The 24,593-nt window shown below is 42.5% G+C and overlaps 1 protein-coding gene across 1 annotated transcript in view; it reads right to left on the bottom strand.

Annotated features, from left to right (window-relative positions):
• Positions 1 to 24,593, bottom strand: part of EFTUD2 (elongation factor Tu GTP binding domain containing 2) — a 35,304-nt gene that overhangs the window by 7,904 nt on the left and 2,807 nt on the right. Inside the window, exons 2-15 of the mRNA XM_006106093.3 lie at positions 23,016 to 23,124; positions 18,258 to 18,423; positions 17,312 to 17,390; positions 15,685 to 15,760; positions 15,137 to 15,202; positions 13,907 to 13,942; positions 12,698 to 12,788; positions 11,830 to 11,912; positions 9,696 to 9,862; positions 7,218 to 7,342; positions 3,620 to 3,683; positions 3,175 to 3,265; positions 1,504 to 1,639; positions 295 to 422 (exon numbers count right to left, since the gene is read on the bottom strand). Coding sequence (XP_006106155.1) covers positions 295 to 422; positions 1,504 to 1,639; positions 3,175 to 3,265; positions 3,620 to 3,683; positions 7,218 to 7,342; positions 9,696 to 9,862; positions 11,830 to 11,912; positions 12,698 to 12,788; positions 13,907 to 13,942; positions 15,137 to 15,202; positions 15,685 to 15,760; positions 17,312 to 17,390; positions 18,258 to 18,423; positions 23,016 to 23,120 — 1,413 coding nt within the window. The 5' untranslated portion in view covers positions 23,121 to 23,124. The remainder of the gene's footprint in view (positions 1 to 294; positions 423 to 1,503; positions 1,640 to 3,174; positions 3,266 to 3,619; positions 3,684 to 7,217; positions 7,343 to 9,695; positions 9,863 to 11,829; positions 11,913 to 12,697; positions 12,789 to 13,906; positions 13,943 to 15,136; positions 15,203 to 15,684; positions 15,761 to 17,311; positions 17,391 to 18,257; positions 18,424 to 23,015; positions 23,125 to 24,593) is intronic.

Below are 24,593 nucleotides of genomic sequence, written 5' to 3'. Positions count from 1 at the left end.
TTAATAACTGGGAGGCACCATAACACTTGCTTAATCTTACTTAATTCTCATAATGACCACACATATTATTATCCTCCTTTCACATACCAAGACCCTCAGGCTGAGAAGACTGAATAATGTTGCCAAGATCATACCATTAGCAGCAGTAACATCAGGCTTTGAATTCAGGCCTGCCTGTGCTCAGGTGGAGGGCAAGCAAAAAAGGGGGAAGCAGGCATTACTCCTGTAACCAGAAAACACTGTCCCTGCACAGGGGGAAGAATCAGAGAGCTGCCGGGAGCCCCATTCCCTTACATCAGGGTCACAGTCGCTCATGGCCTCGCCGAGGTCGGAGTCCACGCCGCCGGTGTAAGTGTGCTCGATCTTGGGCTTGGCGCCCACCTTCGGAGAAGGGATATGCTGCACACACATGTCCACAAAGCCTGTGGAGGAGAGAGGGCCGTTACTCTACACCCTCACGGGGGGAGGAGGGGGAGCGGTGACGTACTCATCCGCTCAGATTTTAGGGGGAAGTGATACCCCATTTCCTGGGCGTAGGATGCTAAAAGGCTGGAGTCACACTGATGCCAGGAAGCACAAACAGCAGGTCTCAGTGATTCCTTGGAACTCAGCTGACAAAGGTTTTCAAGTATCTCTATCAATCCATGACCTTTTATTGAATGTAAGCACTTACTGCACACTTACACGGAACAGTAAGCACCCATCTCTCCCCTTTGGCAAACATTGCATATGTTTCTGTTCAGTAAGTTATCCTGGTTTTCTAACAGTCAATAAGTCATGCACAAAAGAAGCTCCATTAGCACCTTGGGGGAGGCATGTCTGCTTTCAGTGGTCTCCATGTTGGACGGAGGGCCAGCCCAGAGTGACTCTTAAAATGATGCACTCTGCAGACTCAGACACCTATATCCCACTAGACTCAGACTCAGAAATGGCTGAGGGGCCTCTTTGCCATCACCTTTTCCTCTCCTTTATTTTACAGATGAGAAATCAGTCACAGAATGACTGGCCCAGGGACATCCTACGGAAGAGCAGGATCAAGACTCAGGTCTTTCATTAACCAGTCCCGGGCTCATTCTCCTATATCACCTGCCTTTTGTGTAACTGAATTACAGAAGAGACAAGCTCAGGGGAAAGAGAAATCTGCGTCTGCAAACTGTCTCCCAAGTCCTGCCTGGTGCTTTTCCCACTATTGCACATCACCGATGAGTCCACTTTCCTGACGGTCCCCTGGCAAAAATACCAGAACCTCAGTATCCGCTTCCCCATTTCTTTACTTGCATGCTCCTCCTGGTAGGGAAATGTAATTGCTTTTGTTTCCCAAGACAGAATTCTTGGTACCACCCACTAAGGAAAGCAGCTAGGAAAAACCCAGGTGCTCTGTATCCTGACCTTATTTAAGGGCCTCAGATCTCTGACCCACTGTGGGTTAGGGAAAAGTTCCCCCGACACATGTGGCAGGACATAATGATAGTGACGTTAAGGGGGCCATGAGCTCTTTATTACCTGTGAATTCGCCAAAGAACTTTTTGCAGACCAGCCTGAGCAGGGGGCGGATGTTCAGCTTTAGCTCCTCCTTGGTCAGGTGGATGCCAAGCTCGTCCAGGGTCCTCGGGAGGCTGGTGTCCACATCCCCCACAACCTGTGACAAGACCAGACACACCAGCAGTAGTGGTAGCCCCACTGTGGTGCTATGGAGGAGAAGGGAAGGCCAATGGGCAACCTGAAGAGTAACTGCACTAGGTTCTTGTCTAAAGGCAGAGCGTTTGGCAAGAACGATTTAGTTTCAAGAAAACCTTTGGTACCAACCCTGGGTGAAGCAGGCTTGGTTAAATGCCCACACCAGCCAATAAACCTGGAGCTCGCAGGTGGATTATCAGTGCTGCCCCCTGGTGTCTGAAAAGCAGCATCTCATTCCACTCAGGCAGTCCCCTAACCTCCCCTATTTAGAGACTTCTCAGATTGAGAGGATCACTGCACTGGAAGGAACCAAAAAAGGTCACCTAGCATTCCATCGGCTGTCAGGGCAGGGCCAAGCTAAACCATCCTCAGCAGACTCAAGGTCTCTACCAAGACAGACTCTATAAATTTCTTTTATTAATCCATTCCAGCCTGACACAAGATACTAAGTATTTTTTTTTTTAGCACTAATAAATTTGAATCATGTTATTTTTGTCTTGTTGCTATGTTTTACTATTTTAAAGTTGGAATGACCACACACATTTTGTGTATATGCGTGTGTTCACTGTGCACAGTACTTACTTATTCAACACTTGCATATTTTAGAACTGTATGAAAATTCTTGTACAAAACTATTACTTTTAGTTCTGCCTTTTAGGGAGCAAATTCATACCAATATAACATTATACTCTTTTTGTTGGAGCATCCCGTATGTTTAACTGTCTGGTGCCTCCTGTTCAGTCTGACAAACATCACATACATATGTGCCCAGAAGAGTCATTCAGTACAAGCCCATGCTGCCAGTCTTCTAATGCAGTGGTTCTCAACCTTCTGGCCCTTTAAATACAGTTCCTCATGTTGTGACACAACCATAAAATTATTTTCGTTGCTACTTCATAACTGTAATGTTGCTACTGTTATGAATCGTAATGTAAATATCTGATATGCAGGATGGTCTTAGGCGACCCCTGTGAAAGGGTCGTTCGACCACCAAAGGGGTCGCGACCCACAGGTTGAGAACCGCTGTTCTAATGGCTGCAAAATACTTCCTTTCATGGGCTGTACCAGAATTCATTTAATCAGATTATCGCTGAAGAACATTTAACTGATTTCCAGGTTTTAAATTTTCTCCTTACTGTTATAAATAATGCCGTAACAAATAAATATATACAAAAACTGGAGGACTTTCACAATTATATCTGTAAGTTAAATCTCCGTAACTGAAATTATAAGTTCTCAAGTGTCACGTTCTTTTAAATAGTCAAAATCTTTGCACAAATCTGTTTAGGTTGTGCCTTTTCTTTCTTTCGTACATTCCCCTTCACTCTAAATTCAACAGCACTTAGAGGACTATAGTGTTCCAGATCCAGAAGACTGGTGACCAACCATCTTCAGACTTAGTAATACAAAACTGAGCAGGTCGAGGGGCAGGAAGGAGTCCAAGTTCACCCTGTGCTTAGAGGGGCAGACCTAACCCAGGTGGCCCGACACCCTTACCTGAGCGAGGATCTTATACAGGGGCTCCAAGATAAACTCCACGAAGCTCCTCTGTGAGCTGCTGGTTGGGGCCTTTTTGGTGAACTTTCGCCTAGAGATGAAACAAGAGTTATGGGTGATCCAGGAAGAAGAAGACTGTCACTGACCTCCAGGGTGTATTTCCCAAGTTCTGAGCAGGGCCAAGGGGAAGAAATGTGTGTGTGAGAGCATAACATTTCCAGACTCCTGACAGGGCATATGGCTATGACTCTCATGAGTGCCTGCACTGAGCTGAAACAACCTCTCACCTTGTCAGAGCTCATGAAACCAGCTCTCTTAGAGGAGGAAACATGGTAGCTCACGTCTAAGAAAAAAGTAGGTTTTAATCTTCAGAACTCTTCCTGTCTGTCCTCACTCCTGGGAAAATGGATAACCTCTCTAGTGTCACTTCCCACACCCTACTTACGTCTTAGGGTTGAAGTAGATGTCACCCCAAAGTCTTTTAGCAAATTCCTGGTAGTTAATGTCACCTGTAAGAGAACCAGACAATTACAATCTACTTAGCAAAGCAAACTATGATTCAGAATTTTCTTTCCGGTGCCACAGGTGGTTTGTAGCTGAGGAATTCTAGCACCTTTCTTTCCAAGGTCCAGACATTTCCTTCTACCCAGGCAGGCAGACAAGGACACAGAGACACAAAGGACAAGGCTGGCCCAAAGTTGACAAGACAAGGCTATGCTGGAGCCAAAACGAGCACCCAGGTGGCCTCCATCTCCAGCAAGCACAGGACTGAGCTGCAGACAAGGGTGGTTTTTATTCCTCCTTTGATGGAACAGGCTCAACTGCCTCTGTTATCCTCTGTCTGCACCTAAACACCCTCCCTTCCACAAGGGGAGCCCAGTGGGCCCCGCACTCTTTCCCGATCCCCTGGAGCTCTCTTCTGCTGCCAGTGTGGGCAACCTCCCCGCTGCAGTGTCACACTATGGCTCTGACCGGCCCCAAGCCTCCGGAAGGCAGGTACCTAGCCCTCTGGAAAGAAAACAACAAAGCCAACCTTTGTCTCATCTTTTTTTTTTCTTTTAAATATATTTTTATTGATTTTATTGATTTCAGAGAGGGAGAGGGAGATAGAAACATCAATGATGAGAGAGAATCATTGCTCGAGCCCACAACCCGGGCATGTGCCCTGACTGGGAATTGAACTGTGACCTCCTGGTTCATAGATTAACGCTCAACCACGGAGCCACATCTTTGTCTCATCTTTTAACAATACTTTTAGTTTGACTGCAACTGCTAATCCTGGTCTGACTGAACCAAGCAACTGTGGCCTTGAAAATTCAAGATTTTCTGAGTCAAGAACTCCTATAACATTCAAATAGGTCACTGATATCACCAACTACCTCGTGGATATTTCTACCCAGACACTGTTCTCTCTCACTTGAGATGGCATAAAAGGAATTCATACCTTTTTCCGAAAGTCCCATTCCCCTTCAGACTTTCCTGTCTTTCAGGTACCACTGGCACTTCATCCAGGCTCAAACCGATTTGTTAATTACCACATTATTAGTTACTGCAACTCTCCCTCCTCTGTGAACCACCCTGTCTTTTACACACTTCCATAACTGCACTCAACATATGTTGTATTATAATCACTGGACTGAGCTGCTTGAGTTCTCACAGGAACTAGGCCTAGTGCCTAACAGAAGTTGAATAAAAGTTGAAATAATGAGCAAACATCTCTCTAATTAATATCCTCCCTCTCAGTCTCACAGATAACATTAACCCAATACTTACAATCCTGTGCCTGAATATTGGCAAGAGATGTTTAAACAGGTGTCCCTTCTTGCATCCTTTCCTGTGTCTGGCCTATCTTCCATCAACTTTGCACACATTACCCCACCCCAATCTTTGATACTGAATAGCTCCTAACTGCCTACAGGTAAAGTCCAAATTCCTTAACTTTACATTCCAAACCCTCTTCAATGTGGGCCCAGCCTACCTGCCAGCAGTTTTACTCAAACTCTTCTCCTGGGTGAAAGTGTCCAGTTACTCAATGGCCCAGGCCTTGGGCTACCACCACCTGCCTTTGCACTCCTTTCCCAACCCTGTAAGCCTGGAATTCCTGGCTTCCTACTGCCCACTTGTTTAAGCCCATGTCCTTGAAGCCTTCCTGACCCCTACGTCATTGGAGCTGATTCCCCCTTCTGAATTTCCTACCGCAGCTACCTGGAACTCAGCCCACACCACCTCACAACTGCCATCCAGTACCCACAGGATGAAGTTCCTAGAAGTCAAAGACTATTCATCATGCTTTGTTGTATTCCTAGCAGGAGGACGTGGTATCAATTTTGGCAGTCTGGGGCGATAGATAGAAAAAGTACCAAAGTAGAGTCTAGTTCTAACTCCATCAATAACTTCCGGGCATAGTTTTCCCACATGTAAATGAAGGGGAAAAACTCAATGATCTCTGATATTCCTGCCAGGGCTGACTTTCTGAAAGTCTACACATGGCTTTTCATGATAACAATGTTGGAGCACAGAGATGGCTCCTTCATAATAGTGGCCTCTAAGGATGAGTAATCTGTTCTCCTGAGGCTCTCCATTTTCAATCAGAAATCGAATCACTAATACATTATAATTATAGAAAAGGTCTTGGATTTTGCTTTACATGCTGATACAAAAACATCCAGAAACATAAACTGGAATCCTGTTCAGATGAATTCACTTATTGTCCATTTATCCTTTTTTGTTTTTAAAGAATCATTTGGAAACAACAAAAATATATGTCTAATGATGTGAAAATTGTTAAGTTATAGTACGTCTACAGTGGGCCAATGGGCAGTTACATAAAATAATTTTTAGAAATAAACTTTAATAAATTTTTATGATCTAATGCTGTGTGAATATTTATCCTGTGTTAGTGTATGTAAAATATGACCTCATTTACCTAAGACACTAAACAGAGAAAAAAGGAACTTTAACAAAATGTTTATAATGATTATGAAAATGAGGCTATCGATGAATTTTGCTTTCTTGACTAGATTTTACTGTATTTTCCACTTTTCTGCAATGAAAATGTGGTAAATATGTATGCATATATTCAAAAGAAAGAAAGACCAAGTTTTATTTACCCATTTTTTTCACATGAGCAAGCGTATGCACACTGCGTGTGAGGCAGGACAGCTGACTGGCGGGAACAGAAACCCTGGCGCTCCAGCGCCTGCCAGCTGTGCGACCTCTAACAGAGCCTGTCTCCTCAGCTCTAAGAACAGGATGACAGCCTGGCCGCGGGGCTCAGTTGGTTGGAGTGTCGTCCCACGCACCAAAAGATCGCGGGTTTGATTGCCAGTCAAGGTACATACCTAGGTGGTAGGTTCCACCCACAGTTGGAGCGTGTATGGGAGGCAACCAATTGATGTTTCTCTCTCACATCGATGTTTCTCTACTTTCCTCTCTCTCTAAAAAAATCAATGGATACATATTCTCAGGTGAGGATTAAAAATAAAATAAAAACAGGGTGATATGACCCTTCTAATGAAGCACAGAATTTGACACACGACACAGGACATGGTGCCTATAGGAATCTGAAGGAAGCACAGAGGGGTGCAGGAGCCTCTTGAGATGGGAAGCTGGTCGAGGCTCCACGAACCTATAAAATCATTCAACTGGGCATCGCAGCAGAGAATCACCTGCACTGACTGCATATCATGAGTTCTTAAGTGGGTCTACAAACTTTCTACCTGCCTAGACATGGCTGGAAAGCAGCTAGAACACTACTAATGAGGGAGGCTTCATCTTTGAGGAAGAGATCTGAAGGGGCTTTGTGAGCGTAGATAATTCCTCTAGGAGAGTCTTATTCCTAAAGGAGCTTTCTTCATTCTTCCTAGTTACCTTTCTTGTTCTAGTGTTTGGAAACCACTGAGCCTAAAGAAAGGGTCTAGGGGCCAAAAAAAGCCCGAAATGTGAGAATAACAGTTGACTGAAGCCAATTTCTAAACCATTCAGCAGGAAAGACACACAGGACTCTGGGGAAACAGGCGAGACAGACTGCCAGCCAGACTTACCGAACGTGTCAGCATAGATCTTGGCAAAGGAGCCCAGAGTGAAGCAGATGCTGTACTGGGAGCTGGAGAAGCAGACGTTGCCCAGGAGTGGGGACAGGATCAGGTTCTCATCAGTGGAATACATGCTGAAACAGAGACGGTCGTGAGTGCAGAGCCAGGCTGACACACACCAAGGGCAGAGGGCAGAGACTCAGTATCACAGCCTCTCCAGCCCTTGCCCTCCAATGGGCTTACATAATACTGTCAGCTTTGCCAACAGCCGGGTCCAAGAAAGTGACATGATGAAGTTGTCCGCTAACTCACAGTAACAAGCGGACTTCCCAGAGCTGGGAACACTCTGCGTGATCTTGGAGAAGTTAACTGCACGGACAGACAGGGAAAACTTGGAGGACAGAGACAAAGGTCTTAGAACACAGGAAATGAGTCTAATGCGAATGGAGAGAAGTACATTCTGGAGAAATCTCAATCGTACAAACACAAATAGACATACACCAGTATAAATGAATGAATGCACGGGTAAAAGAAAAAGTAACTTTGCTCCCCATTCCCACCACCCTAAAGATCTTTCTTCTGTTTTGTTTGGCTTGTTTTATTTTCATTTTATTTTTAAAAAAAATATTTTTATTGATTTCAGAGAGGAAAGGAGAGGGAGAGAGAAAAACATCAATGATGAGAGAGAATCATTGATTGGCTGCCTCCTACACACCCCTTTCTGGAGATCAAGCCCACAACTCGGGCATGTACCCTTGACGGAATTGAACCGGGGACTCTTCAGTCTTGCAGGCTGATGCTCTATCCACTGAGCCAAACCGGCTAGAGCTTGTTTGGCTTGTTTTAAAATTTGTGTTAAAACTTTGTGTCTTGCCCTGACCTGTTTGGCTCAGTGGATAGAGCGTCGGCCTGCGGACTGAAGGGTCCCGGGTTCGATTCTGGTCAAGGGCATGTACCTTGGTTGCGGGCATATCCTCAGTGGGGGGTGTGCAGGAGGCAGCTGATCGATGTTTCTCTCTCATCGATGTTTCTAACTCTCTATCCTTCTCCTTTCCTCTCTGTAAAAAATCAATAAAATAAAACAAAAAAAACAAAAAACCCCCACTTTGTGTCTTATATGCATAACTCACTGACACAAACAATAGAGTGCTTAAATCCTGGGGTGGGGGTGGGGGGGGCAAGCGGGGGTCAATGGGGGAAAAAAGGGAACATATGTAATAATTTCAACAATAAGTTATTTTAAAAAAACTGTCTTAAAAGTCATGCAGAAGCAACAGCATCACAAGTCCACTAATATTTATAACAAAATTAGTTGTACAGGGATCAAATCCACAACCCTAGCCTTACTATACAATGTTTTATGGAGTTTCTTAATTTAGAAATAAAAGTATTGGATTATAAAGAGCAGTCCCCTACTTCACTCCCAAGTTATGCTCCCCAGAGGCAACTGCTTTCAATTCTTTCAAAGCTTTTAGAGCATTTACGCCCATATTCCTAAATAATATGTTTAACATGGCTATTTCTTGTTTAGAGGCTGAAACATGACTTCGTGACTTCCTATTTTGGCTGATCGGGATTTAGTCCTATCCCACCCCATCTCCCTTTCTGAAGAGGTTTATCATTCCATATTTTGGATTCCTGGTATTATTTTAGGCTCTAGTCATTCTCAGCCCTTCCAGAGACAGGGAGGAGGTATCCCTGGCAGTAATCAGTGCTGCAACCAGAGAAGCTCCTGCACGTCAATCAGTCTCTGGCCATGTAGGTAGTGCCCGCAATCCTCAGCTGGAGAGGTGTCCTCTCAGTAGGACGGTCTCTTCCTGGGCCCTTTGAGGGGCCTCAAGAAGTCATCCAGTACATTCTGCAGCCTACAGATAACTGTCTTTAATTCACCTTTAACCTATTCTTCAAAGCCACCTTGATACTGTGTCCTAAGTCTTCCAACCATCAGTCATACTTATTAATGTAAGCCCTTGTAAACCTATCTCATAAAGCAGCTGTATTCAGAAACAACAGCCAACAGTCCCCTCATTTACTGAGTGCTAATAAGGTAAGAGCAGCTAGCATTATTCACTGATCAGTTACTGCTAAGCACTGTGCCCAGCGTGTTACATCAGATACCAACTTAATTTCTTATATCATAAGGCAAATATTATTATTATCCCCTTTTACAGAAGCAGAAACTGAGGCTCTAAAAGCTTAAGTAATTTGCCCAACTTTACATGGCTGGTATGAGGTGAAGATGAGACTGTTTGTAAAGCTCAAGGAACTGACCACAATACTAAACTGAAGATGTGTGCACAAGTGGTTAAGGCAGAAAGTGAAGGAAGCCAGGCTGTGGAGTCAGTTCCTGTAGAGCCATGCAATGAGCTTCTAGCCCCATCCAATAAGCTCATTAACACACGCCAAGAAATCCAAGTTGCCTCCAGAGTTCAAGGTTAAAATTTATAAAAACCAGAGTCCCTGAGGACACTGCTAAGGTCCCTATACCTTATCAATCCATTGACCTCATCCACAATGTGGCGCAGCTTGTAATATGCGTCCGTGGGCGGCAACTTCAGCTCCAGGATCAGCCGGTCGATCTTGTTGATGCACACGGTGACCGCCAGCCTCTCCTGCACCGCATGCTTGATCAGCCGCTCTGTGTTCAGCATCACCTGGGAGACACAGGCGGTCAGAGCCAAGAGGGCAGGAAAGTCCAGAGCAAAGTCAAAGAGGGCACTATTTTACAATAGGAAGCATGAGGAAAAGAGGGGACCTAGACTGCTGGGTGCAATCAGATGGCATCTTGCCCGAAGGCAGATTCACAAATAAATACACTGATGATCTTGGGAGCCAGGTTTCTCAGTGCTGGAGAAGGAACAGGAGAATTAGAAAGAACCCGTGGTGCTAAAATGGAAGTGCAGGCATTAGGATAAACTAATGCTTCCTTTCATTTTTGCTGTGTCAATGATTTTCTAATATATGAGTAAAAATAGTTACAGATATGTATCATTTGTGTTCAGTGAAAGGACCAAGAAGCAATGTACCCCAGTAGCGAGGAACATGTCCTCATGTTTCTAAATACCAGTCTCCACTATAAAGAGTCAGAGTTCCTTAGAGAAATGGCTGATTCAAGGACCGGGGCAGGGAAAGTACAAGATGATTCTAGAACATCTTTTTGTGCCTAAAAGTAAGGAAGTACTTTTTTAAAAAAAGGATGGGACAGGTCAAAAGGATAAAGAAGTCTGCCTGAAGGAGCTCTCACTAGCCAAACCTGGGATAACTAGAGTATCAAAACATATAAGGATAGCAATGGATTATAACCCACAGAGTAAAATAAAAATCCATGTATCCACACTGATAATAAATGAGCAAATCGGAGAGAAGAGAAAGCTCTTCCTTCAGCAGAATTCCAACCAATAAATATAGAAGGAATAATACGAGTTAGACAATCACCACCTGCAACTATTATAAAAACAAGCTAGGAATGATGAATAGATGATAAAAACTGTAGGAATAGAATGTATACCAGACTCAAAGTATCCCTCCACAAATTATGTATTACAAAGGGGAAAATTGTAGTTTTACACTGAAAAAAGCTGATAGATCTGCCTTAATCAAGTGATCAAAGTTAACATCACCAATTCGATAAGGTGTCATCATGGGCCTCCTGATGGGATGGACTAATAAGAACACAACTATACGTAGGTAGTATTCCTGCCAAAAGTCACCTGAACATCATCACGAGGAAACAGCAGACACACCCAAACAGACATTCTCCAAAATAAATGGTGTGTGCTCTTCATGTCAACTCATAAAAGACCAGGAAAGGTAACAGAAGAGTTCTAACCAATTAAAAGAAACTAAAGAGACATGAAGACTAAATGCTATGCAGCATGATAGGAAAAAAAATCTATAAAAGACATTATGAGACAATTAGTAAGACTAAGTTTTGTACAAAAAGGTCTGTACAACAATAATGTATCAAGGTTACCGACGCTCCATCCACTGAGCCAAACCGGTTCTGGCATGAATGTCTTTGTTCTTACAAAATACATTCTGAAATATTTTACTTTCAAATGGTTCAAGGGAAGAATACACACATGTGTGAGTATGTGTATACATGTAAAGAAATAATTACAAAGCAAATGAAGCTGAGTTCTTTGTACTTGCAACTTTTCAATAAATCTGAAAACTTTCCAAAACAAAATCAATGTAATAAAAGTAATTCTGGCTCCCTCTGCTGGCTATATCACTAATGACAACATGAATGAGGTTAGCCAATTTACCTAATCTTTCAATTTAGAAATATAAAAGACACTCTGGGTCCTTTAACTCCAATTTCTCTTATGATTAAAAACATTCATTAATATTTAAAATCCATTTATATGAATATACTCACCTCCCTTCCTTTTATTTACATTTGTCATTGTATCTTTTTTCTGAATAGCAATGGGTCCTTATCATTCATTTTAAACTTCACTGGACAGAACTAATTTTGAACTTCATTTATTTCCTTAGTTTTAGAGCAAATAAGAGCCTTAATCCTACAGACTCTCATGTTCTCTGGTTCCCAGCTTGCTCAGTGCTCTGGGCATTGTGGGTGGGGCAGACCTAACAGGGAGTAGGGGTCCAGACTCACGCCCTCGGCAGCATCGATGAAAAGCACCACTCCATCCGAGATGCGCAGGCCAGCCGTGACCTCATCAGAAAAATTCACATGTCCTGTAAAGCAAATACCAACTAAGTCACTAAGCTGCCACTTGTGTGGTGGCAGGATGAGGCACAATAACTGGTAGGTGGTCTGAGGGGTACTGCAAACTCCCAGTTTCCCTTTCCCTTCTCCCCACAGCAATCTGTGGTGTATAAAATTCCACCAGTAGAGTCACATCCTTGGATTAAACTTCTTCACACGAGGTCCCCAAACAAAAAGAAGAAAGTGTTTTAGCTAGGAGGGCATTACATATTCACATTCACATTAGTCTACTCAGCAGTAAGCAGAGTTCTGTGGAACAGAAGACAATTTGGCGGCAGGAGAAAGGCAAAGGAGGGCCAGGAGCAAGGAAGATAGTACCTGGCCAGATGCTGGTGGGGGCAGGGCTGACAGATATGAGGGCACTGGGCAAGGAAGACCAACCTGTTAAAATTCTAATTTTCCTGTTTAAAACTCTGCCCTCCTTGGTCTTCTCCAAAAGACAAAGAACCAGACACGGGGCAAGGCACCCTGCTCCCACGGTAACCTGCGTGCCCACCAGCAAGCAGTTGGTGTGCTGCTGCCATAATCTCCTTCAAAAGACTGAGATGCCTGAGGAGGGAACCATGTCTGACTCACCTTTGTTACCATAGCGTCTAGCATGGGGCCTGAGCAGGCTCCAGTGAATAAATGAATAAAATGTCCTAAAATTTAAATATTCTAGAGGAGAGTAAAGAAAGGAGCAAACGGAAAGCCTGGAGCACAGCACTTGCTAATTAACTAGTCAAAAGCAAAGAAGGGTCAAGGAACATCCTACCTGGAGTGTCCATGATATTGAAGAGGTAAGATTTCCCTTTAGTATCTGGCAAAACCACTGTCACAGGAGTGCTTTTGATGCCAACACCTCTCTGAAAGCCACAAAAAGAGAGTGTTCAAGTCTTCTTCCTATACAAGAGGGGCTCACTCTGCTCCTGGGGTTTGCCAGTTGCTAGTAAATTACACAGATTTATCTCTTTGTGGTGGGTATGATTTGTATCTAGCCATCCAACCAGAATGACCCTGAAGATGAAATATCTTAATGTTAAACAGCATTTGGGGAGGGAGGTTGGTTCAAATACCAAAAAAGTAAAACAAGTTTTATCTTCCTCATACACTGGAAACAAAAATAATAACCAAGCATTAGGTAAGTAAAAAGAAACAATCTGGGGGCATTTTAGGCTAAAAACAGTTTTAAAAACTTTAACAGGGGCCCTAGCCGGTTTGGGTAAGTGGATAGAGCATTACCCTGTGGACTGATGGGTCCCAGGTTCAATTCCGGTCAAGGGAACATGCCTGGGTTGTGGCTTGATCCCCAATGCGGGGTGTGCAGGAGGCAGCCAATCAATGATTCTCTCTCATCATTGATGTTTCTCTCTCTCCTTTCCTCTCTGAAATCAATTAAAAAAAATATAAAAAACTATAATAGGGAATAATTATTAAACTCTAGTCAAATAAATAGATTAAGAAACAACAGTAGCATCCGGCCAGTGTGGCTCAGTGGTTCAGCATCGACCCATGGAACAAAAGATTGCTGGTTTGATTCCTGGTTAGGGAACATGCCTGGGTTCCCTGCTTGATCCCTGGTAAGGTTTAAAAAAAAGAGAGAGAAGCTACTCCTAGAAAGGCATTGTCATATGGATGAAGTCATCTTACAGATTTTAAGCATAATTTTAAAAATCACGTTGGCTTCTGCATAACTTACCAATGTACACATTATCTCTTAGTATTTGCCCTATTAGACCACATTAAATCCAGTCAAGGACAGGAGGGTTCCTCCCCTTTACCCTACAGCTTGCCTAGCCAGCTCTCTTTCAAGTTAGAAATCCTGGGATGACTGGAAGGTAGAAGCTAGGAGATAAAGAGCTGGGAGTGAGAGAGGGGTTTGTGGTATGGACCAAAGTGTCAACATAAAGACTCCCTATTCTCCCTACAAAACTATTGCTGGGTCTGGTGTGGGCAACAGTCGGAGTTCCCAAAGCAAACTTACCTCTTGCTCTGTGAAGAGGATGTCAGTGTAGCAGAGCTGAAAAAAACAAACTGTTGTTACCAACTGAATTCAGACTCCTCTCCCACACAAACGATCAAACTTTCCCCCACCACTTCCCAACTCAAGGTTTCTGCCTCAGGAAGAAAATACATGAAAAGAGCAGGGTCTCCCTACAGAAATCCCAGACAATGAGACCAGTGCCTTCACAGATGGAAAATGCCCCTGCATGTGTGTTTCTGGGATGTGTGTTTGAAGACCAGGTATAGCTGGAAAACTAAATTATACCAAATGCACCCAATTCTTAGCGTGGTAAAGGGAGACACACCCAGCCTTCATGGAACCCGCCCATGTCAAAACAGTCAATCTGGCAGAGACTGAACAATTATTACACTGAGACTTGCAGCCACACTTGGCCTCACTCATAGGCATGTAAATGTATCATGAAAACAACACAGTCCAATTGTATTATATTTATAGAGGAAGCTTTTAATATTATGACAGGAAAACATAGGCTATAGCCGGCCAGTGTAGCTCAGTGGTTGAGCACTGACCCATGAACCGAAAGGCTGCTGGTTCAATTCCCCGTCAGGGCATATGCCCAGGAGGCAGTCAATTGATGATGTTTTTCTCTTATTGATGTTTCTATTTAGCCCTCTGCCTTCCCCTCTCTCTAAAAATTAATAAAAAATAGAAACAAAAGAAAGAAAAAAGAACTGGCTATAAAAACCCTAGCTGGTTTTGCTCAGTGGATAGAGCGTCGGCCTGTGGACTGAAAGGTCCTGGCCAAGGGTATGTACCTCGGTTGCAGGATCGATCCCCAGCCCTGGTCAGGGTGCGAGCAGGAGGCAACCAATCGATGTATCTCTCTCACATCAATGTTTCCCTCTCTCTGTCTCTCCCCCTCCCTTCTACTCTCTAAAAAATAAATGGAAAAATATCCTCGAGTAAGGATTAACATCAATAAAAAAAAGTCAGAATATATCAGAAGAGAGGAGGGATCCCAAGTGCAGAACAGATCATCTCAAAATACTGCAGATTAATATTCTTTATGCTCCTGATAAAGTTGTAATTATTTTCTTAAAGGCAATTGATAGAGATTACAATAAAAAAGCAGCACTTTGAAGGCGTCATTATTTATAGTGAGTGAGAAGGCTGAGGGGAGAGGGAGAGAGAGACCCCCTGCATATTTTGAATGGCTTATCCTAAACCCTCAACAGAATTTCTACTTACATCCTGGTCATAGCGCTTTCTGATTTCCGGGTGAGTCTGCTCTATTAAACAATCTACAAAACACGTCTGAAAGGAAAGAGAAGGTTAAAACCTGCCAACCACAGAGGAAAATCTATTCTACTCTTCCCCCAGCTCCCAATACAACACATCATTTAGGGATAAGGAGAGGAGGAAGAGAACAAGGAGGATATGGGACAGCAAAGGATCAACACTGAAACCACAGGATTATTTTCAAATGAAAGATGCAATCTTTCTTGGACAAGCATCCCCAGGGAAATAAAGTCATATGAAATCAGAGTAAGGCTCATTTTTCCCTTTTCTGTCCAGCGGTAGACACAAGGCTTGGGCATGCAAGTGGCTTACTGACAGGCTCCGCATGCTGATTAGGGAAAGCTAGAATTTCACATCGAGGTTTCTCAATAAGCAGAGGCCCCAGCGTCAGGAGGTCCAACTTTCTGGGCTCAAACCCCAACCTATGACGCTGAGGACTGAAGAAATGAGCAGGAACGAAGAGAAATCCTGTTCCAAGTAGCTAAAAGTTCTCTCACCTTGCCATGATGGAGATGGCCACAAAGGGTCACATTTCTGATGAGTTCTGAGTTATCCATCAGATCTGCCAAGAAACTGAAAGGAGGAAGGAAATGTGAAAAGTTTTTAAGTGGGGAGGGGTGCAAAAGTGTTTTAGGAATTTTAGTTGTTCAGGAACAACTTTCAGACCAACAATGCTCGGAGGCAGATGCGAATTTCTATACCTATATAGTTCTGGCTTTGGGGATGGAATAGACTTATCCATGAAAGTGACACAATCTGCAAAGTCTCATGAGGATTTCAACAGCAAAATAATAAGAGTTAGAAAGCAAGGAAAAAGATAAACAAAACCAATACCAGAACTAACACACATACACAAGTACTATCCCTTTCGAAATCTTCAGACTGAATGCTATCCATTTATTCCACTGATGCTAAAGGGACTTAAAATAACTTTGGGAGTTTCTCTTTTAAAACTGTCATCAGAGCTAGTTAACAAAACAAATGGCATCTAACAATGCTGAGCAGAGAACTTCCATCTTTACCAAAACCAGCATTGTCTTTCTTGCTTATCACCCACATTATTTATGGCAAGTAGCCTTCAGATGACTTTGGCTCTTTAAAAAGATCAAGTCTACTTTCAAAGATTGGAGATTTAAAATAATCACCATTGAGAATAGAAAGGAATATGAAGCAAGTTCTGAAGATAACTGAAAAGTTGCTTCAAAAATGTCTAAATGATGGTAGGTGAGCTGAACATTTGATGAGGGACTCCACTCTTTTGAACATACGAGATGACAATGTGGCTAAAAAAAGCTTCATTATCTAATATTGAGCCACAAACACTTCAATATACGAGGGCCATGCAAGTGAATTAATCAGTTTAAATATTTGCAAAAACAGTTTGAAGAGTCTAAATTATTCCATACATACAGGGTTAGGCAAAATAGGTTTACAGTATTTGTATGGAAAATAATATAATAATCAATAAATAATAATTCAAGAATAAACTGTTTCTGGGTGAGTGGTAGGTAATGAACCAAAGACCTTGTATGCATATATGCATAACCCATGGACACAGACAATAGGGTGCTGAAGGCCTGGGGCGAGGATGGGGGGATGGGCTGGAGGGGGTTAATGGAGGGAAAAGGGGGATATATGTAATACTTTCAAAAATAAAGAATTATATATGAAAAAAGAGGGAATAAACTGTGTCACATACTCACAACTGTAAACCTACTTTTGCCCACCCTGTATACCTACCTACTTTTGCCCTCCTTTTCAAAATAGAATCGTTATGCTTCCAAAACACTTAGCAATTTTGCTGAGTCAAAATAGGCTCTGGTGGCCCAACACTGACAATTATAATACTTAGTACTCTCTGAGTACTAAGGCTGGCTTTCAATACCAAACTAGAGATTTGGAAGAAAACAGCTGAGATACGGATGAGAGCCAAGAGAAAAGTTAAGAATGAAACTAAATATCCCAGAAACCATATAAACTGAAACGAAATCTTGGAAAATTGTAGGGAGAGATTTTGCTTTTGAAATTCACTGGCTACTTCAACCACAAACCACTTCCTATACACCCATGAAATAATGAACCTACACTATTTATGAAGAGAGGCTGAGAGACCTTATTACTTACTCCATTTCATACACCGTGACCGGTAACGTCTGCTCCATCAGAGTGAATTTCTTGGTTTTCACTGGCTTAATAATAGGTTCTAGGGGGGAAAAAAAAGTAGTGATGTGCAGGTAGGCAGAAAACATAAAAATACATAGCTCTATTCCATTTTAGGCTTAGCTTTCGGAATGCATGATATGTGATATCAATTTGTTATTTTCAAGGATCACTCAGATGTTGAGGAAGTTCTGGGAATGCTGTTTTGCACAAGACAGTAAAGGAGAATTGTGGACTGAGTTTGGACTTCATTTTGTGGGACACAGGGAGAGGGACTGGATATAGGCTGAGGTCAATGTCAGTTCAAAACCTCTCCTTGCACTTACAGAATGCAACTCCTTAGAAAATAAGCATCACGAGGATTGGTTCAGGAGTTGGGATTATTTGGTGGGAGAACTTAAATACAGTCTTCAAGCACCTAAATAGATATTAGATACATGAAGAAATAACTCTTATTTCCCTAGAAAAAAAGCTATGAGTTTTATTGAATATTCAAACAGGATTGCCCTAGCCAGTTTGGCTCAGTGGATAGAGTGTTGGCCCATGGACTGAAGGGTCCCAGGTTTTATACCAGTCAAGGGCATGTACCTCGGTTGCAGGCTAGATCTCTGGCCCTGGTTGGGGTTCGTGTGGGAGGCAGCCAATTGATGTGTGTCTCTCACATGGATGTTTCTCTCTCCCCGTCCCTTCCACTCTCTTTAAAAATCAATGGAAAAATATCCCCGGATGAGGATTAATACAAATAAACAAAAAACCAGGGTTAAGTGACTCTCAATCCAGAAATGGTACCTGAAGGTGGTAAAGAAAAATTAATCAATTCATTCACTGAATTCTCAAGTTTGCTGATGGCTATGAAATGAAGTGTTCTAGTTTCACTGTTGCTCTCACAACTCAGAGCCTCCTGACGTACCTGTGAGGGGCTGGGTGTCTTCCTCCTGAACGATGGTCTCCACCTCAGGACCGTACACCTCTTCAGCTGTGGGGTAGTACTTCTTGTCTTCATGCAGCACCACCTCCATCCCAGGGTGGTCTTCATCGTGGTCGCCAACATCATCGTCATCATCATCGTCATCCATCTAAAAGCAAGAGCGGCTGTAAGAGGCACACACTTTTCCTGCTCAATAACTGACATTACACGAGTTAAGAGCAATGACTTCACATGTGTGACAGCCTGATTTTGAGTTCTGTGCTCGAGCAAGTGGGGCAGGTTCTACTCTTGCAAGATCCTTCAAAAAGAGAAGACTATAAAGTCAAGGCTTCAGATGGCTCTTCTCATTCGAACGAGCTCCTTCCTAAGTGTGAGCCACTGGTCACAAGTGGATCAAGATTGGAGAAAACACGTGGCTTTTCACAACACGTGTTTTAAGGGGAAAAATAATTCCTTCCAAGGGCAGAAGCCAGGAAGCAGAGATAGAAACTGGGAATAAGTCCATACCATTAAAATGTTCACTTAGATTCACTGAACTGTTTTAGAAAAAGACTTTCTTACAGAAAACAACAGGTGTTGGTGAGGATGCGGAGAAATTGGAACTCTCATATGCTGGTGCTAGCAATGTAAAACGGTGCAGTCACTTTGTGAAACTATTTGGCAGCTCCTTAAAATGTTAAACACAGAATCACCACATGACCCAACAATTTCATTCCTAGGTACAAATGAAAACTTATGTTCACACAAAAACATATAAACAAATGCTCAGAGCAGCAATGTTCATAACAGTCAAAAAGTGAAAATAACCCAAATGTCAATTAAATGTGGTCTATCCACACAATGGAATAGTATTTGGCAATAAAAATAAATACTTATACACGCCACAACATTGATAAATCTTGAAAACATTATACTAAGTTAAAGAAACCAAATACAAGGACAATAGTTTTCAACCAGGGGCAATTTAGTAACACCTGAAGATGTATTTGGCTGTTAGACTGGGTGTGTGGGATCTAGTGGGCAGAGACCAGGGATACTGCTACATATCCTACAAAGCTGGCTCCAGTGGTTCTGAGCAGAGGAATAATATGATCAGACTTTCGTTTTAAAAAGAATCACTCTGGTTTCCATTCTGAGAATATACTGGAAGGAGGGAGACTAAAAGGTAGGGAGGGGAGGTTGAATCTGCATATGTTCTGAAGGTAGAGTCAAAAGTGTATTCTAATCACTTCTTGGCCTTTTGGGTAAGTTCAAGCACAATGTCTGTTCCTGTCAGTTTAATATCTGCCTCTTACAGCCTCTCTACCCGAGGACAATAAATATATTACATGGGATGTTGGAGCAGGGAGGTGGAATAGGAGATTAAAAAAAAAAAAAAGTGCATCTAATTGGGGTGGGGGGTGGGGAAAGGGAGGTGGGGAGGCTCAGTATTTAGGTCTTAGATCTGCTAAGTTTGAGATGCCCTATTACAGTGGTCGCCAATCTTTCGGACTCACGGACCACCAGTGGTCCACGGACAACCGGTTGGCGACCGCTGCCCTATTAGACATCAAGTAGAGAAGCCAAGAAGGCAGTTGTACGTATAAAGCTGAGGTTCAAGAGAAATGTCCAGGTTGGAGATATAAATTTGAGAGTCCTCAGTGAATAGAAAGTATTTGACAGACTGGATGAGATCACCAGAAGACTGAGTATAGACCGAGAAAAGGTATCAGGAATGGAGCGCTGGGACTTGTTGACGGTTATATGTCAGGGAGATGAGGAGAAACCAGCGGCGAAGACTGAGAAGGGCCAGCCAGTGAAGAGAAGGAAAACCTGGGGATTCCCTGGAAGCCAAGGGAAGAGGAAGTGATCAGCTGGGCTAGTCAGATGCTACAGAAAGGCCTAGTAAGATGAGGACTGGATCCAGAACAGAGGTCACTGGTGACCTTGACCAGAACATTCACACACAGCCTAGCTATATGGTTTTGTTGCTCTTAACAGCTTTAGTGGGAGAAAATTCACATTTCTCTCAACTCACCAATTTTAAGTGCACAATTTTAATGGTTTTTTAGTATACTCAGAGTTGTGCAATCACCACTGCAATCAATTTTAGATCATTCAGTCATCACTTCCCAATTCCATGCCCCAACCTATACAATCATTAATCATTCTAGTTCCTGTCTCTAGAGATGCCAACCCTTTATTTGGCTTCACTTTGAATGTGATTTCCTCAGATATTTTTCTTGGTCATCCCACCAGGAGTAATCTCTCCTTTTATCCTATTACCATGGATATAAGTTAATATGTCTTAAATGGCCCTGTCTCATATTAAAAACACTTTTGTATGTACTTCATCTCCCCTGGCAAGCAGTATGTTCCTGGAGGGCAGAGATAATGCCTTGGCTCTCCCTGCCTCATGATTCCTTGCAAATAATAAGTGCTCTATAAATTCTTAATGAATGATTTCTTGGGCTTTATTTAGCGTGCAATTCAAGTTTGTTGGGATCATTTTGAATTTAGATTCTGTTATCCAATATGTTAGCTTATGTGATGTCCAAATTTTATAAACTACTTTATCTTTACCTAAGTCATTGAGGAAAAGGTTGAAAAGGATGGGACCGAACACAGATGCCTGGGGCATGTCATAAGAGCTCTGGCAGTGACTCATAATCAAAACTCTTTCCATCCCATTATTCAATGGCTGTGATCTTGTCTCCTGTTATGACCCAGCCCCTATACCAGCGATGGCGAACCTTTTGAGCTCGGCGTGTCAACATTTTGAAAAACCCTAACTTAACTCTGGTGCCCTGTCACATATAGAAATTTTTTGATATTTGCAACCAGAGTAAAAAAAAAGACTTATATTTTTGATATTTATTTTATATATTTAAATGCCATTTAACAAAGAAAAATCAACCAAAAAAAATGAGTTCACGTGTCACCTCTGACACGCGTGTCATAGGTTCGCCATCACTGCCCTATACTTTCCACAAGGATGTCATGAGTTACAGTGGTTACTTTGGGAAGGGGAGTGAAATGGAATAAGAATCAAAATATACTTTCTATTTTGTTTGAATGAGAATGTGTTCATTAATTACGTATATAATATCTTTTTAAAACAGCGGTTCTCAACCTATGGGTTGCAACCCTTTGGCGGTCGAACGACCCTTTCACAGGGGTCACCTAAGACCATCCTGCATATCAGATATTTACATTACGATTCATAACAGTAGCAACATGACAGTTATGAAGTAGCAATGAAAATAATTTTATGGTTGGGTCACAACATGAGGAACTATATATATATATATATTTTTAAAAATATATATATTTTATTGATTTTTTACAGAGAGGGAGGGAGAGGGATAGAGAGTTAGAAACATCGATGAGAGAGAAACATCGACCAGCTGCCTCCTGCACACCTCCTACTGGGGATGTGCCCGCAACCAAGGTACATGCCCTTGACCGGAATCGAACCTGGGACCCTTCAGTCAGCAGGCCGATGCTCTATCCACTGAGCCAAACCGGTTTGGTGAGGAACTATATTTAAAGGGCCAGAAGGTTCAGAACCACTGCTTTAAAATAATATTCTTAAATATATCTTTAGAAAATCATTGATTGGCTGCCTCCTGCACATCCCCTACTGGGGATCAAATGCGCAACCTGGGCATGTGCCCTGACCCCGGGAATCAAACCAGCAACCTTTTCATTCATGGGTCCACGCTCAACCACTGAGCCCGTCTGGCCAGGCTAAAGTAATATTTTTAAGAAGAAAATAACTGATTTATAAGAAAAATAATGTATCAGGTGCCTTGCTCAAATCAAGATATATAGTATCCACAGCATATACCTGACCTATATCTCAATCTAGTAATTGTATCAAGAGGAAATTTTTATAAAACTCACACAAGCTTTCTAAGTGTTTAAAGTCATCTGTTTTAAAACTCCTTCCATAATTTTTACCATGCATGCATAGCACACTTCTAGCCTGTAGTTTCTGAAATGCAGTGCCGTATCTCCATCTCTGAAAAGCAGGATGAGTTGCCTGATTCACTTTCTAGCACCACAGCCAGTCCTGTTTCTTACAGATGACCACAGTGGCTCTCAGCTTACCTCCTCAAGGTCTCCCCCATCCAGGGCCTAATGCATCTGCACTTGGAGACTCGAACACAGCTAAGGCCCCAAGATGCTCTCTTTTCCCCTCACATATATGGCTTCAATTTTCTTTTCTCAGTGTTTTTCCTATTGTTTCTAGTTTGAAGGACATTTTTCCTGATGGAGAATACAGGTAGCAGCCAGGACTGTGATTCTGGTTTTCTGCTGTTTTATTAATGTCACACCTCCACCGATGAGCAGTGGGCCTACCTACTTCTTGTTTTGAACATTGCTGAAACATAAAAGCATCTTCAGTGTCTTTGCAGGTCTCAGACCACTCTGAACTTCATCCTCCATAGCTCTCCTGAAGGGGAGTCATAGGAATCTGCACCTTCTCTTTCTACTGCTTTTATTCGTCTTTCAAAACTTGAGCTTCTGAGGGAGTTCCCAGTGCAGCTGCACTTGGAAAAGGTGACCACCTTATATTTTTCTTTTGGAGCTTTAGTAGCTAAGTTTTCTTAGGGCACTATGAGACCCCAGTAGGTCATATTATAATGTAATAAGGTATATTATGGGAGCACAGAGGATTCAGTACTTTATTGTTTTGTGTGTTTTTTTTAAAAAAAAAAAGAGAGAGAGAAGAAAAAAGCAATGTATTTGTCTTACCTCATCAAGATCTTTGGTCTCTCTGCCCAATTCATCATCATCTTCATCAGAATCTAGCTCTGGTCCAATATAATTCCCAAACTCATCATACAAGTCAGTATCCATGATGCTAAAATTCAAGAGGAGTTAGATTCAGACAAAGTAATCAAGGCCTCCACAACATGGCCCCACATGCAAATTTATAAACTTTATATGTCTAAGCTTATAGTTGACCATATCCCTTCACACATTTCCTTTCCAATTACACCAACTCATTGTCTGTTCACATACTCCTCTTCTTTTAATACTAATTAAAAAAAAAATAACTTAATACCAGAAGGCTTCAAAACTAGTATAAATAACTTTCTTTTTCCTGAATTATTTGAGAACTAGAGGCCTGGTGCATGGAATTCGTACACTGGTGGGGCGTGGCCTGCGGGGATCCACCTGCTATGGGAGTGCGGCTCATTCCGGTCAGCTGAGGTCTGTGGACCCACCCTCTGAGCGGCTGCTCCTGCAGTGGGAGCGCCACTCATCCCGGTCAGCCCAGTGGCGCTCCCATTGTGGGAGCGCACTGATTACAAGGGGGCAGCTCCTGTGTTGAGCGTCTGCCCCCTGGTGGTCAGTGCACGTCATAGCGACTGGATGACCAGTCGTTCTGTGGTTAGGTCGCTGAGCTTTTATTATATAGGATAGGATAGGACAGGATAGGATAGGATAAGTTGCTGACACAATGCCTCATCACCACTTAAAAGTTTACTGTAGGAGTTAACACATTATGGCCTGTGGCCAAATCTGGCCTGTTGCCTGATTTTATAAAGCCTCAAACTAAGAATTTTACATTTAAAAAAAATATATATTTCTTTATTGATTTCAGAGAGGAAGGGAGAAGGAGAGAGAGAGATAGAAACATCAATGATGAGAGAGAATCATTGATCGGCTGCCTCCTGCACACCCGCTACTGGGGACTGAGCCTGCAACCCAGGCATGTGCCCTTGGCTGGAATTAAACCTGGGACCCTTCAGTCCGCAGGCTGATGCTCTATCCACTGAGCCAAGCCAGCTAGGGCAAGAATTTTACATTTTTAAATAGTTGAAAAATCAAAAGAATAATATTTCATGATATGTGAAAATTAATGAAATTCAAATTTCAATGCCTGTAAAAACAGCTCTATTGGAACACAGCCATGCGCAATCATTTATATTGTCTATAGCCGCTTTCACACTGTAACAGCAGAGCTAAGTAGCTGCAACTGAGCCCATATGGCCCAGAAAGCCTAAAATATTTACTATAGAAAAGGTTTGCCAACGACTGCTGTCATGTGTGTGATTCCTACAAACAAGAACATTCCCTAGCGGTTTGAGTGTCGGACCTTGCACTGAAGGGTCTCAGGTTCGATTCCAGGTCAAGGGCATGTACCTTGGTTGCAGGTTCAATCCCCATGCGGGAAGTAACCAATCAAGTATCTCTCTCACATCAATGTTTCTCTCTCTCTTTTCCCCCTTCCCTCTCTGCCTTCCACTGCTCTAAAGATCAATGGAAAAAATATCCCCAAGTGAGAATTAACAAAAACAGAACAAAACAAATACAACCATCAAA

Source organism: Myotis lucifugus, unplaced genomic scaffold, assembly GCF_000147115.1.
Source record: "Myotis lucifugus unplaced genomic scaffold, Myoluc2.0 scaffold_766, whole genome shotgun sequence".
Taxonomy (NCBI): domain Eukaryota; kingdom Metazoa; phylum Chordata; class Mammalia; order Chiroptera; family Vespertilionidae; genus Myotis; species Myotis lucifugus.
Note: the sequence above shows the minus strand (reverse complement) of the source record. Positions and strands in the feature narration are given on the sequence as shown.